General features: G+C 42.4%; 1 protein-coding gene across 1 annotated transcript in view; it reads right to left on the reverse strand.

The window, feature by feature from the left end:
- The window catches only part of LOC149446009 (Golgi-associated PDZ and coiled-coil motif-containing protein), a gene marked incomplete at its 3' end in the record, with an annotated part of 36,886 nt that extends 19,951 nt beyond the window's left edge, over positions 1-16,935 (reverse strand). The window contains exon 1 of the mRNA XM_089653150.1: positions 16,565-16,935. Within this exon, the coding sequence (XP_089509276.1) occupies positions 16,565-16,819 (255 nt within the window). The remainder of the gene's footprint in view (positions 1-16,564) is intronic.
- Between the last annotated feature and the right edge of the window lie 1,418 nt (positions 16,936-18,353).

Genomic DNA, 18,353 nt, shown 5'->3' on the forward strand with positions numbered 1-18,353 from the left:
GGCTGACCATGTGCACCCCATGGTGCAGATATTGTTTCCTGAAGACAGTGCCATTTACCAAGACAAGAACCCTCCGATTCACACAGGTGGTGCTTTCAAATCATGGTTTGAGGAGCATGCAGACGAAGTCTCGCCTTCCCTGGGCACTGCAGTAGCCGGACCTCAATATCATAGAGCCACTATGGTTAATTCTGGAGAACAAAGCTGACAGTCATTTTCTGCCTCCGGCATCTGTGAGAACTGGAGTGATTTTTACATGAAGAGTAGTAATAGATTCTATTATCTACATCCAAGACTTACAGAATATTTGTCAATTCCTAAGAGAATTCAGGCTGTCTTGGATGCCAAAGGTGGTCCAACACCATATTATGTAACAATTTTGTTCATATATATATATATATATATATATATATATATATATACACATACACACACATACATACATATAAATATACATACACACACTATATTGCCAAAAGTATTTGGATGCCTGCCTCTACACACACATGAACTTTAATGGTATCCCAGTCTTAGTTCATGTAGTTCAATATTGAGTTGGCCCACCCTTTGCAATTGTAACAGCTTCAACTCTTCTGGGAAAGCTGTCCACAAGGTTTAGGAGTATGTCTATAGGAATGCTTGACCATTCTTCCAGAAGCACATTTGTGAGGTCAGGAAATTATGTCGGAAGAGAAGGCCTGGCTATCAGTTTTGGAGGCCTTTAGCTATTGACTCTGCAGACAGTTGGCGACTTCTGCACACTGTGCGCTTCAGCATGCACTGACCCCGCTGTCATTTTATGTGGCCTACCGCTTCATGGCTGAGTTGCTGTTCCCAGTTTGTTATAATACCACTAACAGTTGACTGTGGAATATTTAGTAGTAAGGAAATGTCACAGATGGACTTATTGCACAGGTGGCAACCTATCATGGTACCACGCTTGGAGTCACTGAGCTCCTGACAGCGACCCATTCTTTCACAAATGTTTGTAGAAGCAGTTTGCATGCCTAGGTGCTTGATTTTATACACCTGTGGCCATGGAGGGGATTGGAACACCTGAACCCAATGTTTTGGAGGGGTGTCTCAATATTTTTGGCAAGTGTTTGTGTGTGTTTATTATTTTTTCCCTGTATACACACACAGCTGCCCACTGTAGCCCAACACAAATGTCAAATGGTGTGAATGGGCAAAACTCTTGCAGGAAAAGACCCAATGCCCAATTAACAATTGTTTGACAAAGGAAAAAAAAGAAAAAAAAAAAACTTTATGCCGGCCATAGACGGTTCAAAAATCGGCCAATTTTTTGTCCGAAAGATTAATCGGCCAATTTTCGCACTGTTAGTGGGTTAATTGGTCGGCTGGTGTTCGGGTTTTTTGCACTTTTGGATTATTGGTCATGTTGGAAATTCGTGGAAAACGACCGATTTTTGCAGCAATGATGGCCAAATCGTATGATCGTTTTAACAAAAAAAAAAAAAATATGCGCATTAGCCATGGCCTGGAAGGAACAGAAGTTTTGGCTGTTATATGGGGTGGACTCTATGACTTGGTCAGCCGATTTTTGTAATTGTTGGTGGTAACGTTGGTTTAACGAACGACCGATTTTTCATTTATCGTTCAAAAAAACGCGTGGTTTTTTTGAACGATAGAACGTGGTTCTATGGCCTGCTTTAGTTTAGCAAGAAACAGGATCAAAAGATTAATGATTATAAACTACTAGGTGTGTTCAAACAATTGTGAAACATTAACCCACATAAAAACCTGTCCAGCGAGGTCAGGACTCAGATTCCTCAGAAATGAAAACAGAAATGTCAGAACAAAAGATTAGAGTGGTTCTACTCAACTTTTAGCTATTCAAGAGGGCAGTGAATAACATAGAAGACATTTCTGTAGAATGTGGCTTTTCCGGTTATCTATTTTGTAAGAGCTAAAGGCCAGTTCACTCATTCGGATGTGTTTCCCAGCACAGCAAAAACAGGGCCAAAAGAAAACATTTTTCTATAGAACCAGTTTTTGCCATGACACCATGTTGTAATGAGTGAATAAGAGTCCTACATGCAGAATGTTGATACCCAACATTTATCCATTCAAATTAATAAAATGGGGGCACTGAAACTGCAAATACTTTGCATGGTACCTTATGGTAACTGAGCAGTATAAAATTGAATGCAGCTCTACATAGAGACCAATCAGCTTCCAGGTTTTACTGCCAAAGCTTAATTGAACAAGTTGAAGTTAGAAGCTGATTGGATACCATGCACAGCTGCACCAGACTGAGCGCACCAGTTTTAGTAAATCTCCCCCTATGTATCTCCTGCAATGAAGTATTCCTACCTGCCTGTTTGCAGTCCTCTTTACATTGTACAGTGAACCTGATGACGTCTGGGTCAAGATGTGCCAGCAAGGGAGCTGCTGGACATCACAGAGGTGAACATAGTTTTGCTTTAACCAGAAAAGGCCTCTATTCACTTGTGTCCAGGACTGAAGGTTGATTGATAGACTATAATGTGGCATTTAATAAAGGTATTGAAGTGCATGCACTTGGGAGGTTTATGATAAATCTGACAATGACCATTTTCCAGCAGTTATATCAACAGTTAGTGTAAATTTACCTTATACTGGAGGGAACAGTGGTGCTGGCCAGGAAACACTACTCATCTCATCAACTCCTTCATCCCATTAACAGGATAATCAATATAATCCAAAATGTGTCAACAGACACAGTGATTGGTGAAAAAGTGTAAAAATTTTAGTAGGGATGCACCAATACCATTTTTTTTTTTTATATCGGCGAGTACAAGTAACGATACTTTCGGTCAAGTACTCGTCGATACCAAGTACCGATACTTTGCAGTGCGATTTGAGTTAATGGACGCAAATCGCACTGCAAAGAATAGCATGAGATTTGAATAGGAATGCAATTCCTGTCCAAATCGCATGTGGTTTCCCCACTGCTCCCGTGTGAACTCAGGCTTGTCCTAACCTGAGTTCACACAGGAGCGGTGCGGGAAACCTCCTTGCAGGCATCCCATGCTTAGTGTCAGTGGTCGGAGAGGGGAGAAAATGGCAGGGATTTGAAATCTCCGCCCGTCTCTTTCTTCTACTTGCAGAGATGACAGTTTGGGCTAGACGGCATCTGATTGGTCAGCAGCGGAAGTGGGAGCGGGTACCTGTCAATTTTGGGTACCTTCTTCTCAAAGGTGCCAATACTTAATGGGGAGTGGAGGACCAGTCCTTAAAGCAGAACTTCCACTTTAGGGTGGAGCGCCGCTTTAAATAACGCAGTAGTGAATGTACTACTTTAAAAAAAACAAACTGAATTGCATGGCACTTCTGCACTGCACTGACACCCACTGCAGATCGCAAGTGCAGAGCATTTTGAACGCAGTGCAGGAAACAAACCTGCAACGCATTCTGGTGTGAAGTGGCCCTAATTCAAAGAATAATCTTCCTCTGGTGAAATGTTACAATTTTACATTTTTGATCTCATAGTAGAAAGTTTTCATACTAATACATTGTATAATTTTAAAGGACAGCCAAAGCTCATTCATTCTGCACACCTGTTACCCATTTTCAGCCAACAGAGAACTTTAGCCCGCTTTCGGTCCAGGCTGGGGAAAGAAAAAAAAAAAAAAAAAAAAAAAAAAATCACAAACATAAGGTCAGGATCCACCCAGTAGCCTGAGCAAGCTGCTCCCTCCATAGCCCAGCACTCCAGTGAGATCCTGACAGTTACTGCTCTCTGCTTAGAGTGGCAGGGAGAACCCGCGTATGTCTAACAAGAGTAGCGCATTTCTGTGTTGAGAATGTGCGTTTCCTGCACCGCAACTGGTGTGGTCGGGCCCTAAATCAGTGTATGCCCAGCTGAACTGTGTAAATGCTTTCACCTGCCTGTAGCAAACTGCTGTCATTTACATAGACTGAACCTCCCAGCCTAGGCAACATCACTTAGCTAGAGTTCAGAGAATTATTATTAAAAAAGGTACAGCTGTATTGTAGTTGCATACTGTGACATGCCAGGAACTTATTAACGCAAACTTGAAAAGTTACTGATAGTTCCCTTTTTACTACTTTACCATTTGGTGACTGCCCCAGAGCAGATATACTGCTACAGGGCGGCCGCACTTCCTGGTAGCTGGTGCACATGCAGCTGCGCCACTTCTGCTGTGATTAGTCACAGCAGAAGCCAATCAGCGGGTGCCAGCCAATGAATGAGCTCCGGCACCTGCTGATAGTCTAGGACAGTGGTCTCCAAACTGTGGCCCGCATGTGGCCCTTTGCTTGCTTTTGTCCAGCCCTTGCGGCACTATTTCATTCACTTTCATTTTTAGCAGTGATCACTGTATTAGTGTCACTGGTTCCCACAAAGTGCCAGTTAGTGTCCGATTGTCCGCTGCAATATCACAGTCCTGCTATAAGTCGCTGATCGCTGTCATTACTATGAAAAAATTAAAATAAAAACTATATATATATATATATATATATATATGTGTATATACATACATATACACAAACACAGCGCCATTTGTAGAAGCTATAACATTTGTGCAAACCAATCAATATACACTTATTGGGGTTTTTTTTTTAACCAAAAATATGTAGCAGAATAAATGTATATTTTATAGCAGAAAGTAAAAAATATTGGGTTTTTTTTCAAAATTTTCAGTCTCTTTGCTTATAGCGCAAAAAAAAAAACCCAGAGGTGATAAAATACCACCAAATGAATGCTTTATTTGTGGGGACAAAAATGTCTATAAACTTAATTTATGTATAGCATTGCATGACCACATAATTGTCAGTTAAAATAACGCAAGTCTGTATTGTAAAAAAAAAAAAAAAATGGCCTGGTCAGAAAGGGGGTAAAAGCTTCAGGAATTCAAGTGGCTAAAATCTGTGGAAACTAAATTGGATTTGTGAACAAAAAGGAAGTATAATATAACCATGCACTTATGAAATAATGAGGTTTTGCTAATATAATAACAGTACTACTCGTTTGGGGGGGGAAAAAAAAAAAACCATGTCCTAATTAAAAACAGTGAGAACAGCACCTGCTACCTGCAATCAACATTTCACACTGTATGTAGCTCTGCATGCACACCAGAGGAAAACTGATGACACACACACACTTGCAAATCAAACAGGCTGTAGGATAATAGGATAACTGTAAAGCACATCAGCACTTCGTTATTCTTACCATTTAGAAGTAATGGCCCTAATAAGTAAAAAGTGTAGAGATCACAAAAGAAAAAAAAACACAAGCCAATCTCTGAAATGCTTCTAAAACAGGGGAATCAATTAAAAAACTGCATCATTGCACTGCGATATGGCAAACGTCCCAGGTGCTTGTTAAGCATTTAGAATGCTAACATTCAGACACCTGATGAAAGGAGTTGGATCTTTCACAAAACATAAATCGTATATCCATCAAGATTCTGAACGCTGAAAAATCTACAGGAAGTTTACTCATTCAAATACATCTTAGCCATGCAGCACCACAAAATGATTACCATTCTATTGCTTTCCCATCAGAAATAGGAGATAAAGCCCTGAGTAAGCTTAATGCAGTAGTAAACTCATCTGACACAAATTGAAAAACATAAGGGCAGTAGGCTAAGAGATGACAATGCAGATTGTTATATTCTTTGCCGAAAAATCTTGTATGCTAAGTATTTTTTTCCTTACTTTCATGTCTACATGTTTTAGCTGGTCTTTGCTATCCTGGGTCCCCTCTTCTGCATCCAGCTTCCACCCCCTCTCAATGGTGACAACCGTAAACTCATACATGGGCAGTATGTAGGCAGTAAGTAAGTCATATAGGGGGTGTGGGGATGTACTCTCGCAGGATTGCAATGCAATGCCACAGAGGGGATGATGTGGGCATAGCATCCGACAAAAAGGATTGTTTGCACACAGAACATACCATGAATCGCAGCTAAAATGTGCATATGCCAGTGACGTCACTGGATTGAACATAGCTCGATTTCTGCAGAACGGCACAGGTCAGACAGATTGTAAAAACAACACCATGTACATTATTAATGATTTCAAAAGGAGGAAAGTAGAAATGTTTAGTTTACTACCACTTTAAAGCGGAACCTCACCTTAAAAAGGGAAGTTCTGTTAATTCTCCTCCTCCCTACCCTCCTTTTCCATTTTTGGCTGCAGGGAGTAACAGCTGGCTTCCCATAGTAAACATGGCGGCGCCCAGGTGAAGACAGTGCTCGATCCCTGGACAAGTATTTGTAGCTGCTGACTTTTAATTTTATAAAAAAGGACTGAAGATAGTCTATAAAATACATAGTTCACCTTTACCAAAAATCTGACTACTCAGCTAAGGAACATCTGTAGATAAAAACAAACACAAACCTGCAGCTTAAAAGACTATCAACCCGGCTCCCAAGTGGCAGTGTTGGATGTCTAGGTGACCAATCTCTCTCTAAGCACCAGCATTGTCACATGAAAAGGATAGTGAGTCATATAACATCCCTCCTTTTTCCCCAATCCAAAAAGTAACAGGCACTGTCACTTCACCAAGATTCACTTTAAAGCCAATCTTTTATATATATTGTGACAGGATGAACGGCGAGGTGATAGAGGGACGCTATGTGTCACCTCGCATATGCTCATACCTGACCGTTTAGGTGGAGTCCACTCCGGGTTTTCGGGGCCACAGTTAAGCAGGTGGGTCCGGACCAGAGTTTGGGCTCCACTGATGACCACCAACAGGTGATATAAATAAGGCAGGGCTGGAGCAAGGAGTTGCTCGTGGCCTGGGACTCAGAGAGGTGTTCTGAGAGAGCTGTGTGTATGGACTATACCTGCAAGAAAAGGTTTGCTGTTACTTTGTTTTGGTGACAGGGAGAAGCCCTTCACCTCTGAGAGAGGAATCATCTGCTGTTTAGTTAGTGCCTGGATGGCAAGGGTTTATTTTGATGTTTTGTTTATTTTGATATTTCTTGCAAACCTTTTTAATAAAACTGACAACCAGTCAGATTTTGACGAAAGCCTGCTGTGCGGTCTACCTTTGTCCCAGGGAAGGAGATCCCCCACCTGAGCTAACCCCACAATATATATATACACACACACAGTGGGGATCGAAAGTTTGGGCACCCCAGCTAAAAATTTGTATTAATGTGCATAAAGAAGCCAAGGAAAGATGGAAAAATCTCCAAAAGGCATCAAATTACAGATTAGACATTCTTATAATATGTCAACAAAAGTTAGATTTTATTTCCATCATTTACACTTTCAAAATAACAGAAAACAAAAAAATGGCGTCTGCAAAAGTTGGGGCACCCTGCAGAGTTAATATCTTGTACTGCCCCCTTTGGCAAGTATCACAGCTTGTAAACGCTTTTTGTAGCCAGCCAAGAGTCTTGCAATTCTTGTTTGAGGTATCTTTGCCCATTCTTCCTTACAAAAGTCTTCCAGTTCTTTGAGATTTCTGGGCTGTCTGTCACGCACTGCTTTTTTAAGGTCTATCCATAGATTTTCAATTATGTTGAGGTCAGGAGATTGTGAAGGCCATGGCAAAACCTTCAGTTTACGCCTCTTGATGTAATCCCCCGTGGATTTCCAGGTGTGTTTAGGATCATTATCCATTTGTAGAAGCCATCCTCTCTTTAACTTCAGCTTTTTCACAGATGGCATCTGTTACCATCCAAAATTTGCAGAAATTTTATTGAATCCATTTTTCCTTTTACTCGTGAGATGTTCCCTGTGCCACTGGCTGCAACATAACCCCAAAGCATGATTGATCCAACCCCATGCCTAACAGTTGGACAGAGGTTCTTTTCATTAAATTCTGTGCCCCTTCTTCTCCAAACGTACCTTTGCTCATTCCGGCCAAAAAGTTCAATTTTAACCTCATTGGTCCACAGAACTTGTTTCCAAAATGCATCAGGCTTGTCTATATGTTCATTTGCAAAGTTCAAATGATGATTTTTGTGGCGAGGACGTAGAAGAGGTTTTCTTCTGATGACTCTTCCATGAAGACCATATTTGTACAAGTATCTCTTTATAGTGGAATAGTGTACCACAACTCCAGTGTCTGCCAGATCTTTCTGGAGGGATCGTGCAGTCAAACGTGGGTTTTGAATTGTTTTTTTCACAATCCTGCGAGCTGTTCTGTCTGATATTTTTCTTGGTCTTCCAGATCTTGCTTTAACTTCCACTGTTCCTGATGACTGCCATTTTCTAATTACATTCCGAACAGAGGATATTGACATCTGAAAACGCTTTGCGATCTTCTTATAGCCTTCTCCAGCTTTGTGAGCGTCAACTATTTTCAGTTTTCTAGACAACTGCTTAGAAGAATCCATGGTGCTGACTGTTGGATCAAGGTCAGATGAGTCTGGGCATTTAAAACCTTTGAGATTGACATCACCTGGTCTTCCCAGACGATGATTGAGAACAATCCATGACGCTGGCAGGTCTCAGCTTGGCAAAGGGGGCAGTGCATGCTATAAATTCTGCAGGGTGCCCAAACTTTTGCAGACGCCTTTTTTTTGTTTTCTGTTATTTTGAAAGTGTAAATGATGGAAATAAAATCTAACTTTTGTTGACATATTATAAGAATGTCTAATCTGTAATTTGATGCCTTTTGGAGATTTTTCCATCTTTCCTTGGCTTCTTTATGCACATAAATACAAATTTTTAGCTGGGGTGCCCAAACTTTCGATCCCCACTGTGTATATATATATATATATATAAGCAAACTGTTGGCGCCATATAAATCCTGTAAAATATATATATATATATATAGTCAGGTCCAAAAATGTTAGAATTGTGTCGATGTCCCAATATTTATGGACCTGACTGTATACATACACACATATTTAGTTTTTTTATTAATATTTCTGTATACATTCCTTTTTGTCAAAAACAAAAAAAAAAAGCAGACCTCAGGTGCAATTTCAGTTTCCTGCTGTGTGCATGCTCTGAATGGCTGCACCGGATTGGGTAATTGCAAATTACATATTTCCTTTTTAATATTGACCTCACAACTAGCTAATAAGGTCTCTAATATACTGATTACCTTAGCCAACTATAGGAATTTCATTGTAAGTTGACCATATGGACAAGCCAATCCATTGATCTTCTTTCAGGAATGTGTGCTTACAAACTGAACAAGTCCTTTGTTGCTTACAAGGGGAATCAGCTGGGGGCTCTGAATGGCTGCACCTAGATGGTAGACTGAAGTTCATTGTATCAGCCAGAGTATCCCTAAACCCGAACAGTAACTCCTTAGGTCTATTCATACCGTTTGGTTACAATGTTAATGTGGCAGTATCTTGCTGAATTTTGCTGCTACATGCTTTGCACTAAGACAGCCTATTCATTTTCTGCTTTTTCTAACCTGCATAAAGAAAAGAACACTGACTTTCTGTATGCGCTGCTCAAGCACCCAAACACCTACTTGAACAAAATGACAGCATTTTCTACTTGGCACCCCACTACAAAGCAGTGATGGTTCACAGCTCTGCAATGTAGTGTAGGAAAATGCAAGTGTGCTCCCTAGCAGCATGAGGTGCTGAAAGGCAGAACAAATCAGCAAATGGTTTCATGCATTGTTATGAAGCAAGGGTGTGAATGAGCCCTTAGTGCTTTGTTGGTTTTCTAATCTACATGATGAAATGGCAACAGACATTTGGTTTGGTGAACACCAACACTTTGTACACATTTGTACAGCTGGGTATAAACTAGTACACGGATCTCCAAACTTTCAAAACAAAAAAGTCTTCTTAACTGTCCTTCAGACTTAAGGGGGGCCAGACTGAGGCCAATGTGAATAGAAAAGGTCCTGCCATCAGTCGGAATAAACATCCAATCTTTGGTGTCAGTGGAAAGAATTGTTTTCCATCATTGGTGACATTGGGAGGAACTGCACCCCATCATTGGTGTCATTGGGACCAATTGTGCCTCATCATATGTGTCATTGGGAGGAATTTTGCCCCTTTCATTGGGGTCAGCAGGGGGCATTATGCCCCCATTGTTGGTATCAGTTAATGAAAATGCCCCAAGGGCCAGATGAAAGCAAGCAAAGAGTGACATCTGCCCCCCTTCCCCGTGCCGCAGTTTGGAGATTACTGCACTAGTAGATTTTTGTTCAAAATGTTTTGGTTTAAGAACATTTGTTCTATTTTCTAGTCATTGACATTTGTTTTGATTGCAGTGAAGAGAAAATTTGAAGAAGCAGCATGGAGATTTTTTCGCAAGTGAACAAATGTCTAAGGGCTCGTTCACACTAGGCTGTTTTGCCAACGCTTGCCAAACGCCCCTATAGCGTTTGGCAAGCGTTGGTCCGGTGTTTGCGGAGCGTTTTTAACGCTCCACAAACGCGGTTTAGCGGAGGTTGCTAGGCGTTTGCCGAGCGTTAATAACGCCCCACAAACGCCTATAATGCATTTGAGTGGTGTTACCGCTCCGCAAACACCCCGCAACCGCACCGCAAACGCCGGCCGGGCGTTTGCGGAGCGGCACCATAGACGAGAATAGGAGGCTTCAAAGCCTCCTGACTCGACCAGAGGCGTCCGTTTTGCCGCGACGCAACGCGACGCAAACGCTCCTGTTAGAACAGCACCATGTGCTGTAATGTGCAGAATTGGCAGAGGCGTTTGGGAAGCGGTAAAAACGCTTCCCAAACGCCTCTCTGCCACCTGCACACAAGGCTAGTGTGAACGTAGCCTTACAGTAGATGTGGTTTTAATTCAGTAAAGTCAACTAATTCCAAAATCAAATGTTGAAAGCAAACAAAACTATTGAACTCCTTTTGAACAACATTCATCAAGCTGTTAAATGTACAGAGAATATGCATGCAGATGTTCCTTGAAAAATCCCCTAGAATATACCCAGCTTAAGGTACTCACCCTTATGTATTAGAAAAATGTAGTCATTTTAAAGTTCATGTAAAAATACCATTAGAAAAGAGACTAGGGAGAATGTCTTCTTATGTACACTTCACATTATAAAACACAAAGACAGGTGTGTTTGTTGTAGGTTCAGAGGATCAAAGAGTAGTGTGTGAAAGTTAAAAGAATTCACTGTCAGCTGGCCATAAAGAGTAGATGGTAGCAAACTATCTGATCACCATGCATCCTACTCCTCCTCCCACCACCATCAACTGCTCCAAGAAAGCATCTAATCTATCCCCACGCTGCCATCTTTTGTTTGCAAAACACAAATGTCACGTAGGATTCCATCTTCAGTTTCTGAAATGACTTGTTTTCCCACGGAGAGAATTGTTCTGAGACATGTCTTCCATGAAGTATATAGACACATGATGTAATAATTAAAGCCTAAAGCTGCCTATAGATCCATTTTTTGTTCAACAAACAGCTTATACAAAAAACAAAAAGATGACTTGACTCCATCTACACATTCAAAGGCGGATGGGGGAATCCTCCCACTATGCCTTGGCATCCTGAAAGCGGGGAGACTCCCCCTCCCCGATCAGAATATTTATTTATTTCAGGTACTTGTATAGCACCGTCAATTTACGCAGCGCTTTACATATATATATTGTACATTCACATCAGTCCCTAACCCTCAAGGGGTGTACAATCTAAGGTCCCTAACTCACATTCACACATACACATATTAGGGCAATTTAGATAGGATCCAATTAACCTACCAGTATGCCTTTGGAGTGTGGAAGGAAACCGGAGTACCCGGAGGAAACCCACGCAGGCAAAGGGAGAACATGCAAACTCCAGGCAGGTGGTTCTGTGGCTGGGATTCGAACCAACGACTAGTACTGCCAGGCGGAAGTGCTAACCATTTAGCCACTGTGCTGCCAGCTATAGTTCGCAGTGCTGATTGAGCAAAAAAAAAAAATCTGACAGTAGATTGACTTCTGTACAACCACCCTACTCATACATGGATCAAAATTTGACCGGTCCCTGCTGAATCAGACAAAACTCGATTCATGCATGGCTTGCATTAGTTTAGTCAAAAAAATACATAAATCAGCACAAGGGATATGACTTGCTGTTAACCCAGAGTGTCCCTTGTGCTGCTGGCTCCTGGATTCCTTCTTCTGGAAATCTTAAGCCGCCTCCCCCCCCCCCAAGGATCTTCCAGTGCAGTAGGGGCTATTAGAACTGAGGGGGCTATGAAAAGCTGTCATCTAGAGGCTGACTATGCCTGCCCTTTCCACCTAGCTCCTCCATTCAGAGAAGCCATAGTACAGCTTCTACAAATGTGACAGGATCTATGAACAGATGATTGAAAGGTCCACCCCCCGTCCGTAGGGATGCAAGGGTGGCCCTCCTGCATTGACCAATTTTGGGTCTGCCTAGGTCTCAGCAAAAATTGGCATCCTACCTATTTATTTCGGCCAAACGTGCTATAGCTCAAGCTTGGAGAACCCCGTTGGTTGTCTTCCAGGGGGTGAAGACCCAGATGAATGCTATGTTGTTCAATGAACAGATGTCTAGCATTCTTCATGATTCTCATCCGAGATTCCTTAAGGTTTGGGAACCTTGGATATGTTATTCCTTGCCATCCCTGCCTCCTACTAGTTATGGCCTCTTATAGTCGCTGCCTGTGCTAGCCCTGGATCTGTGATTCTTCTAGTTTCCCTTTCCTCCATGTTTTCTTTCTGATTCCTTGTTTTATTTTCTTTTTCCTTTCTTCTAACATTTTTTCTTTCCTCTTCCTTTTCTGATAATATGTTGGATTACTGCTGCTATTATTTTGTTCGGTTTTTTTGCTGTCCCTCCTTGATGTCATTGGACATTACGTTATTTGACTAATACAAGTCAGCAGGATGTATCGGTTTATGTGTTATTGTTCTGCTCTGCCCATGCGTGGTCGTATCTTGAGCTTGTTGTATTCTTAAAGCAAAACTTTCTTAATAAAAATATTGAAACAGAAAGGTCCACCCCCCAGCACATCACACGGTTTATTTTTTATTTATTTTTTTTTACACAGAGCTCTACAGAAATGTCATTTCAATATAGTCCCATTCACCACAGCAGCATTGCTTATATCCCTTTGTTCAGGCACACATCAAACCCTTGCTTAGGACACACTGCTCATCTTGGATTCAATTCAAAAAGGTCAGTAGAAGGCTACGTTCACGCTAGCTTTGTAGGCAGGCATTTTTCAGGTGTTTAAGGGGCGTTTTTAACGCTCCTCAAATGCCTATGAAAATTATACACAAGGCAGCACACAGTGCTGTTCACACTGAAGCATTAGCATTGTGGCACGACAAAATTAACGCCTCATGTCCAGTCAGGAGGAGCTGAAGCCTTTCAACACCTCCCATTCAAGTCTTTGGTGATGCTCCTCAAACATCTGGCAGATGTTTGCAAGGCATTTGCGGAGCGTTAATAACATTAACTTCATTATAGGCGTTTGTGGTGCAGTTTTAACGCTTGTAAAACGCCTATCAAAAACCTCAAAAACTTGCATAGTCTAACTCTTGTCAAATGCTATAGGGGCGTTTGGGAAGAGTTAGAAATGAGTCAAGTGTGAACGAGCCCTAACAATGCGTTTATAACCATTTGAAAGTTTTTAATGCATGTTTTGCTAAACTAAAAACACAGCAAAACACACAAATCTGCAGCCAAATGTGTGATAAAACACAGAACAGCACATGGCAAAAAAATCTATCACATTCTACTGGACTCCAGTAACAATCCATCCAACATGCTGCAAGATTTACAAACCAGTGTTCATGTCTGGAATGTTTAGAAACTCTTAAGGCCCATCCACACCAGAAGCTGCGCTAGAATGCAGTTGCTGGTGTTCAGTAGGATGACAGCAGGGAAAATTGCGACACTTATAACTGTTTACTTTTTTTTTTTTATTAATAAATTTTACTGAACTGTCACAAAATCGCATTTCATTGAAAAGTATGTAAACCCAACATTTCATATTCCTGATATGTTTCTGTTGTACAATGTACTTATATGAAAAAGTGTCCTGTTCTCTTTCTATAGTTTGCTCAGTGTTCCTGCCAGACCCTCTGCTTTCCTTTTAAAAACTTACCACACTAGGCAAGAAAGCACAGCATGGTCATTTCTCTAGATGCGCTGCACTTCTCCAGTGATCAGACTTGTTCTGACAAACCCCCCCCCCACCATTCACTGGAAAGATCAGTGTGCTGTTAAGTGTGATCACGTATTAAAAAAAAAGTGGGGGTACAGTATTAATAATTTTTTTTATATCTATCCAAAAATGTTTTGCCTTTCCTTTCCATTTTAAACTGAATGGGTTGTTATACAAGGTGAGGGTTTGCAGCAGATTTCATTGCACTGAAAAAAAAAAAACAAGCTGTACTTTTTCTCAACAAACACCACTGCAATGTGGTGGTGTGAACTGGCCTGGTGGGAGACAAGGCATTTTGTCTTGTCTGGCAGTGGGACTATGTCCAGCACAGTCCTACTGCACCTTGTGTGAATGGGCTCACTTCCTGATCACGCGATAGCCTCTAATTGGCTATCACAGCATTCCGTCACTGTTAGGTCCACCCCGTGTGTGTTTCTACTACAGAATGGAGAAAAAGGCACATTGTATCTTTTTCTCCTTGCTAGAAAATAAAAGTGTAAAGAAGTGTGTGTAAAAAAACAAATATTAATTTTAAAAAATAGCTAGAGGTTGATCTAGGTCAGTGTCAGGTTAGGATCAAGGTCAGGGTGAAATTTCAATGTTCAAAGTCAAAGGTCGGGAGTGTATTTTAGAGAAAAAAATAAAATGATTAAGTATAAATGTTAATCAGTATGTTTTAGAAAGGAGCGTCGGTATCCGATCCGCACCCTATCCATCTAGCGCAGGGGTCTCCAAACTTTTTAAGCAATGAGCCAGTGTACTTTCCTTAAGACTTAAAGCGGAGTTCCACCCAAAAGGGGACGTTCTGCTAATGCTTTGTACCCCGCTCCCCATTAAGGATTGGCACCTTTGGGGAGCAGGTACCCGAATTTGACAGGTACCCGCTCCCACTTATGCTGCAATCACCTAGGCGATCGGAAGCGGAAGTTGTCCTCCCCCCTCCCTCCCCATAGTCTTCTGGGACATGTGACAGGTCCCAGAAGACTACGGGGCCATTCACAAAGCGCAGCGCTTCTCGCGCACACACAGTGGGCACCCGGCTGTGAAGCCACAAGCTGTCACAGTCAGGTGCCCACACTAAAGATGCCAGCACCAGGGAGAGAAGACGGCCAGTGAAACCAGTGGTGGTGAAGACACCACTGGACCGAGGGACAGGTAAGTGTCTGTATATTAAAAACCAGCAGCTACAGTTTTTATAGCTGCTGACTTTTTTTCTTTCAGCTGGAACACTGCTTTAAGAAGGGCCACACTGTAACCATCGGGAGTAGATGGTGTCATCGGGAGGAACTGTGCCCCACCACTGGTGTCATCGGGAGGAACTGTGCCCCACCACTGGTGTCATCGGGAGGAACTGTGCCCCACCACTGGTGTCATCGGGAGGAACTGTGCCCCACCACTGGTGTCATCGGGAGGGACTGTGCCCCACCACTGGTGTCATCGGGAGGAATTGTGCCCCACCATTGGTGTCATTGGGCCCCATTGTTGGAGTCATTAGGCAGAACTATGCCCCAACATTAGTGTCATTGGGAGGAACTGTGCCCCATTATTGGTATCCGTAAATGAAATAGTGCCCCAAGGGCAGGACAAAAGCAAACAAAAGGCCACATCTGGCCCCCGGGCCACAGTTTTTGCGACCACTGATGTAGCGAATCGGATGACAGTAGGATGTAAATGGACAGGCAGTCTGATTACAGGAGAAAGCGGGCTTTGTTTGCATAAGCAGAGCGAACACGGACCTGTCATCTGCCTGCTCAGCAAGGATTAGCGAACAGATTCCCCAATGAGCAGGCGGATCCGCTGGCAGAATTCACCCCATGTAAAAGGGACTTTAGGATTTGTGTTACCTTCAACCTGAGGGGGTGAAAGTGTATGTAAAGACAAAAACTTGTTTGCTTTGGATAGAGTATGTAAGGATTAAAGTAGAACTCCAGGAAAAAAGTTTTTTTTTTTTTTTTAACTGGTCTAGGGAGGCTGTGTGTAAAGCTGGCCATACACTATACAATCTCCTTTAGATTTTTCTTCCTCTGCCTGTAACTGACAGGATTTTCAGGGTGGCTGGGGAGATTTGGGGGGGGGGGAAATGTGCATTGACTTTTATCGCTTCCACAATCCTCACCTGGGCCAGGATGACATTCCCTGCTCTGCCCCCTGCAAGGGAAACATCACATGTCCCTGGAGGCTGCAAGACCATTCACAAAGCAGGGTGCGAGCGCAGTGGGGTGAGTTGCCAGGAAAGCACAGCTGGTGCCAGTATCCAAGATGGTGGCAGCGGTGACCCATGGCAAAAAGGAGAGCAGGCTGCAGGAAGACAGCACTAGACCCCAGGCACTTTGTAAAAGTCAGCAGTAGAGTTCCTCTTTAAGATATAAAGCCCTTACGTGGGGTGACTTCAGTCACAAGGCTGCTGATAGGTTTGTATGGCCCCATGCAGGACACTGACAAGTCATATGACCACAGGCAGCCCCCCCCAGAACCATGTTGCCAGCCTGTACACAGGCCCCTCACTCACCTCCAGCTTGTGGTTGATCTGGCTGACGGTCTGCGCTTTATGACACAGCTGAGCGAAGCAGGAGCTCAGGCTGGTCATCTTCTGGCGGCCCTCATAGGTGATGTCGGCCTGGTCAGGGTCTATCTCTCCCAGCAACAGATCCACATCTACGAAGGCTTTGTCAAACTCCTTCTCCAGGACCTCCAGCCAGCGGAACATGGACATCCCGGGAACCGGCCCCGAGGATGAAGCACCCGAGCACGGTACTGCCGACATGACAGCGCAGCGGAGACGGGAAGATGGAGAGCGTCACTCACACCAGGCGTTACGGCAACCTGCCGGCGGATTGGCTAATCGTTTTACAACGCTGCCTTCCGATTGGCCCATTACGGTAGTGAAGCCAAGACCTGAAAGTGTGCGACGCACTCAGATTGGTCCAGCTACAGCTAGGTGCTCCAACCCTCATTTATGATTGGATAAAGTGGCCACCGGGGCGGGGGCGAATTCTTTTGCCCTGGCTAGACCTAGTACTTGTCTGCAATGCTTTTACTTATCGTAATATACGTGTACTGTGATGGTCCACGAAGTCATTGGAGTACCCTGTCCTCAACTCGTTATTAGCCGCTGTTGGACGTCTCCTTATTCTTCGCTTCGTAAACGTTTTAGTCAGTTCCGTTTATACATCGGTACTCGTGTTTTCTTGTCTGCCACAACTGATCGGCTAAAGAACAAAGCAAGCGATTGCCGAGAGATCGCTATGTAAGTCCCGCGAGGCTAGACACACCCGTCCAACTGTGATAGCTCTGTGTCTTACTGGTATAGTTAACGCTGCTTCCTGTTCAAGTGTGTCTAAAGACAAAGCTTTATTAGTTTTCAGGTAGGAGGCTATCAGAACTCCTAACAGGCGCCCCTGCGGAGATTTCACTTCACGTCCTGTCTGGGAGGCACAGCAGGAAGTGAGACCTAATCTTTTCAAAGTGAAGGTGTTTCCATCCCACATGGAAGAAAAATATATTTTAAAAATATTCTTCCCAAATATATTGGCATGTATTTGAAATACTATAATTTTGGCAATATTCTATATATATATATATATATATATATATATATATTACATGTTGAAATGCATTTTTATTACAACATAAATGAAAAATATTTTTAAAAATACATTTCAAATATACTGTATGTATTTAAAAATCCAAAAATACATTTTTGGAATGCATTTACAAATATATATAAAAATATATGTTAAAATTACTTTTTTATATGTTAAAAAAATCTGAAGAATATATTTAAAAAAAATATATTTTTAAAAATATTTTGTAATAAAAACACATTTCAACATACAGTTTGTGTGTGTGTGTGTGTATATATATATATATATATATATATCCATTTATAACTCTGCCCCAAATTACATCACCAATTTTGTCTCTAAATATCACCCAAACCGTACTCTCCGCTCCTCGCAAGACCTCCTACTCTCTAGCTCCCTTGTCTCCTCCTTCCATGCTCGTCTCCAGGATTTCTCCAGAGCTTCCCGCATCCTCTGGAACACTCTACCCCAATTTATCAGACTATAGCCTACTCTGCTCACTTTTAGGCGATCTCTGAAAACCTATCTCTTCAGGGAAGCCTATCCTGCCCTAAGCTAATACTGGAATCTTCTACTCCTCCTACCAGTCCATCCCCCACAGTTACTACCTTTTGTACCACTAGCCCCTTCCTCCTAGATTGTAAGCTCCAGAAAATCAGTGTTAATATTTGGTACAGAAGCCTTTGTTTGCAATTACAGAGGTCAAATGTTTCC

Source organism: Staurois parvus, unplaced genomic scaffold, assembly GCF_062004578.1.
Source record: "Staurois parvus isolate SC_StPar_1 unplaced genomic scaffold, SC_StPar_1.0 ptg000703l, whole genome shotgun sequence".
NCBI lineage: Eukaryota > Metazoa > Chordata > Amphibia > Anura > Ranidae > Staurois > Staurois parvus.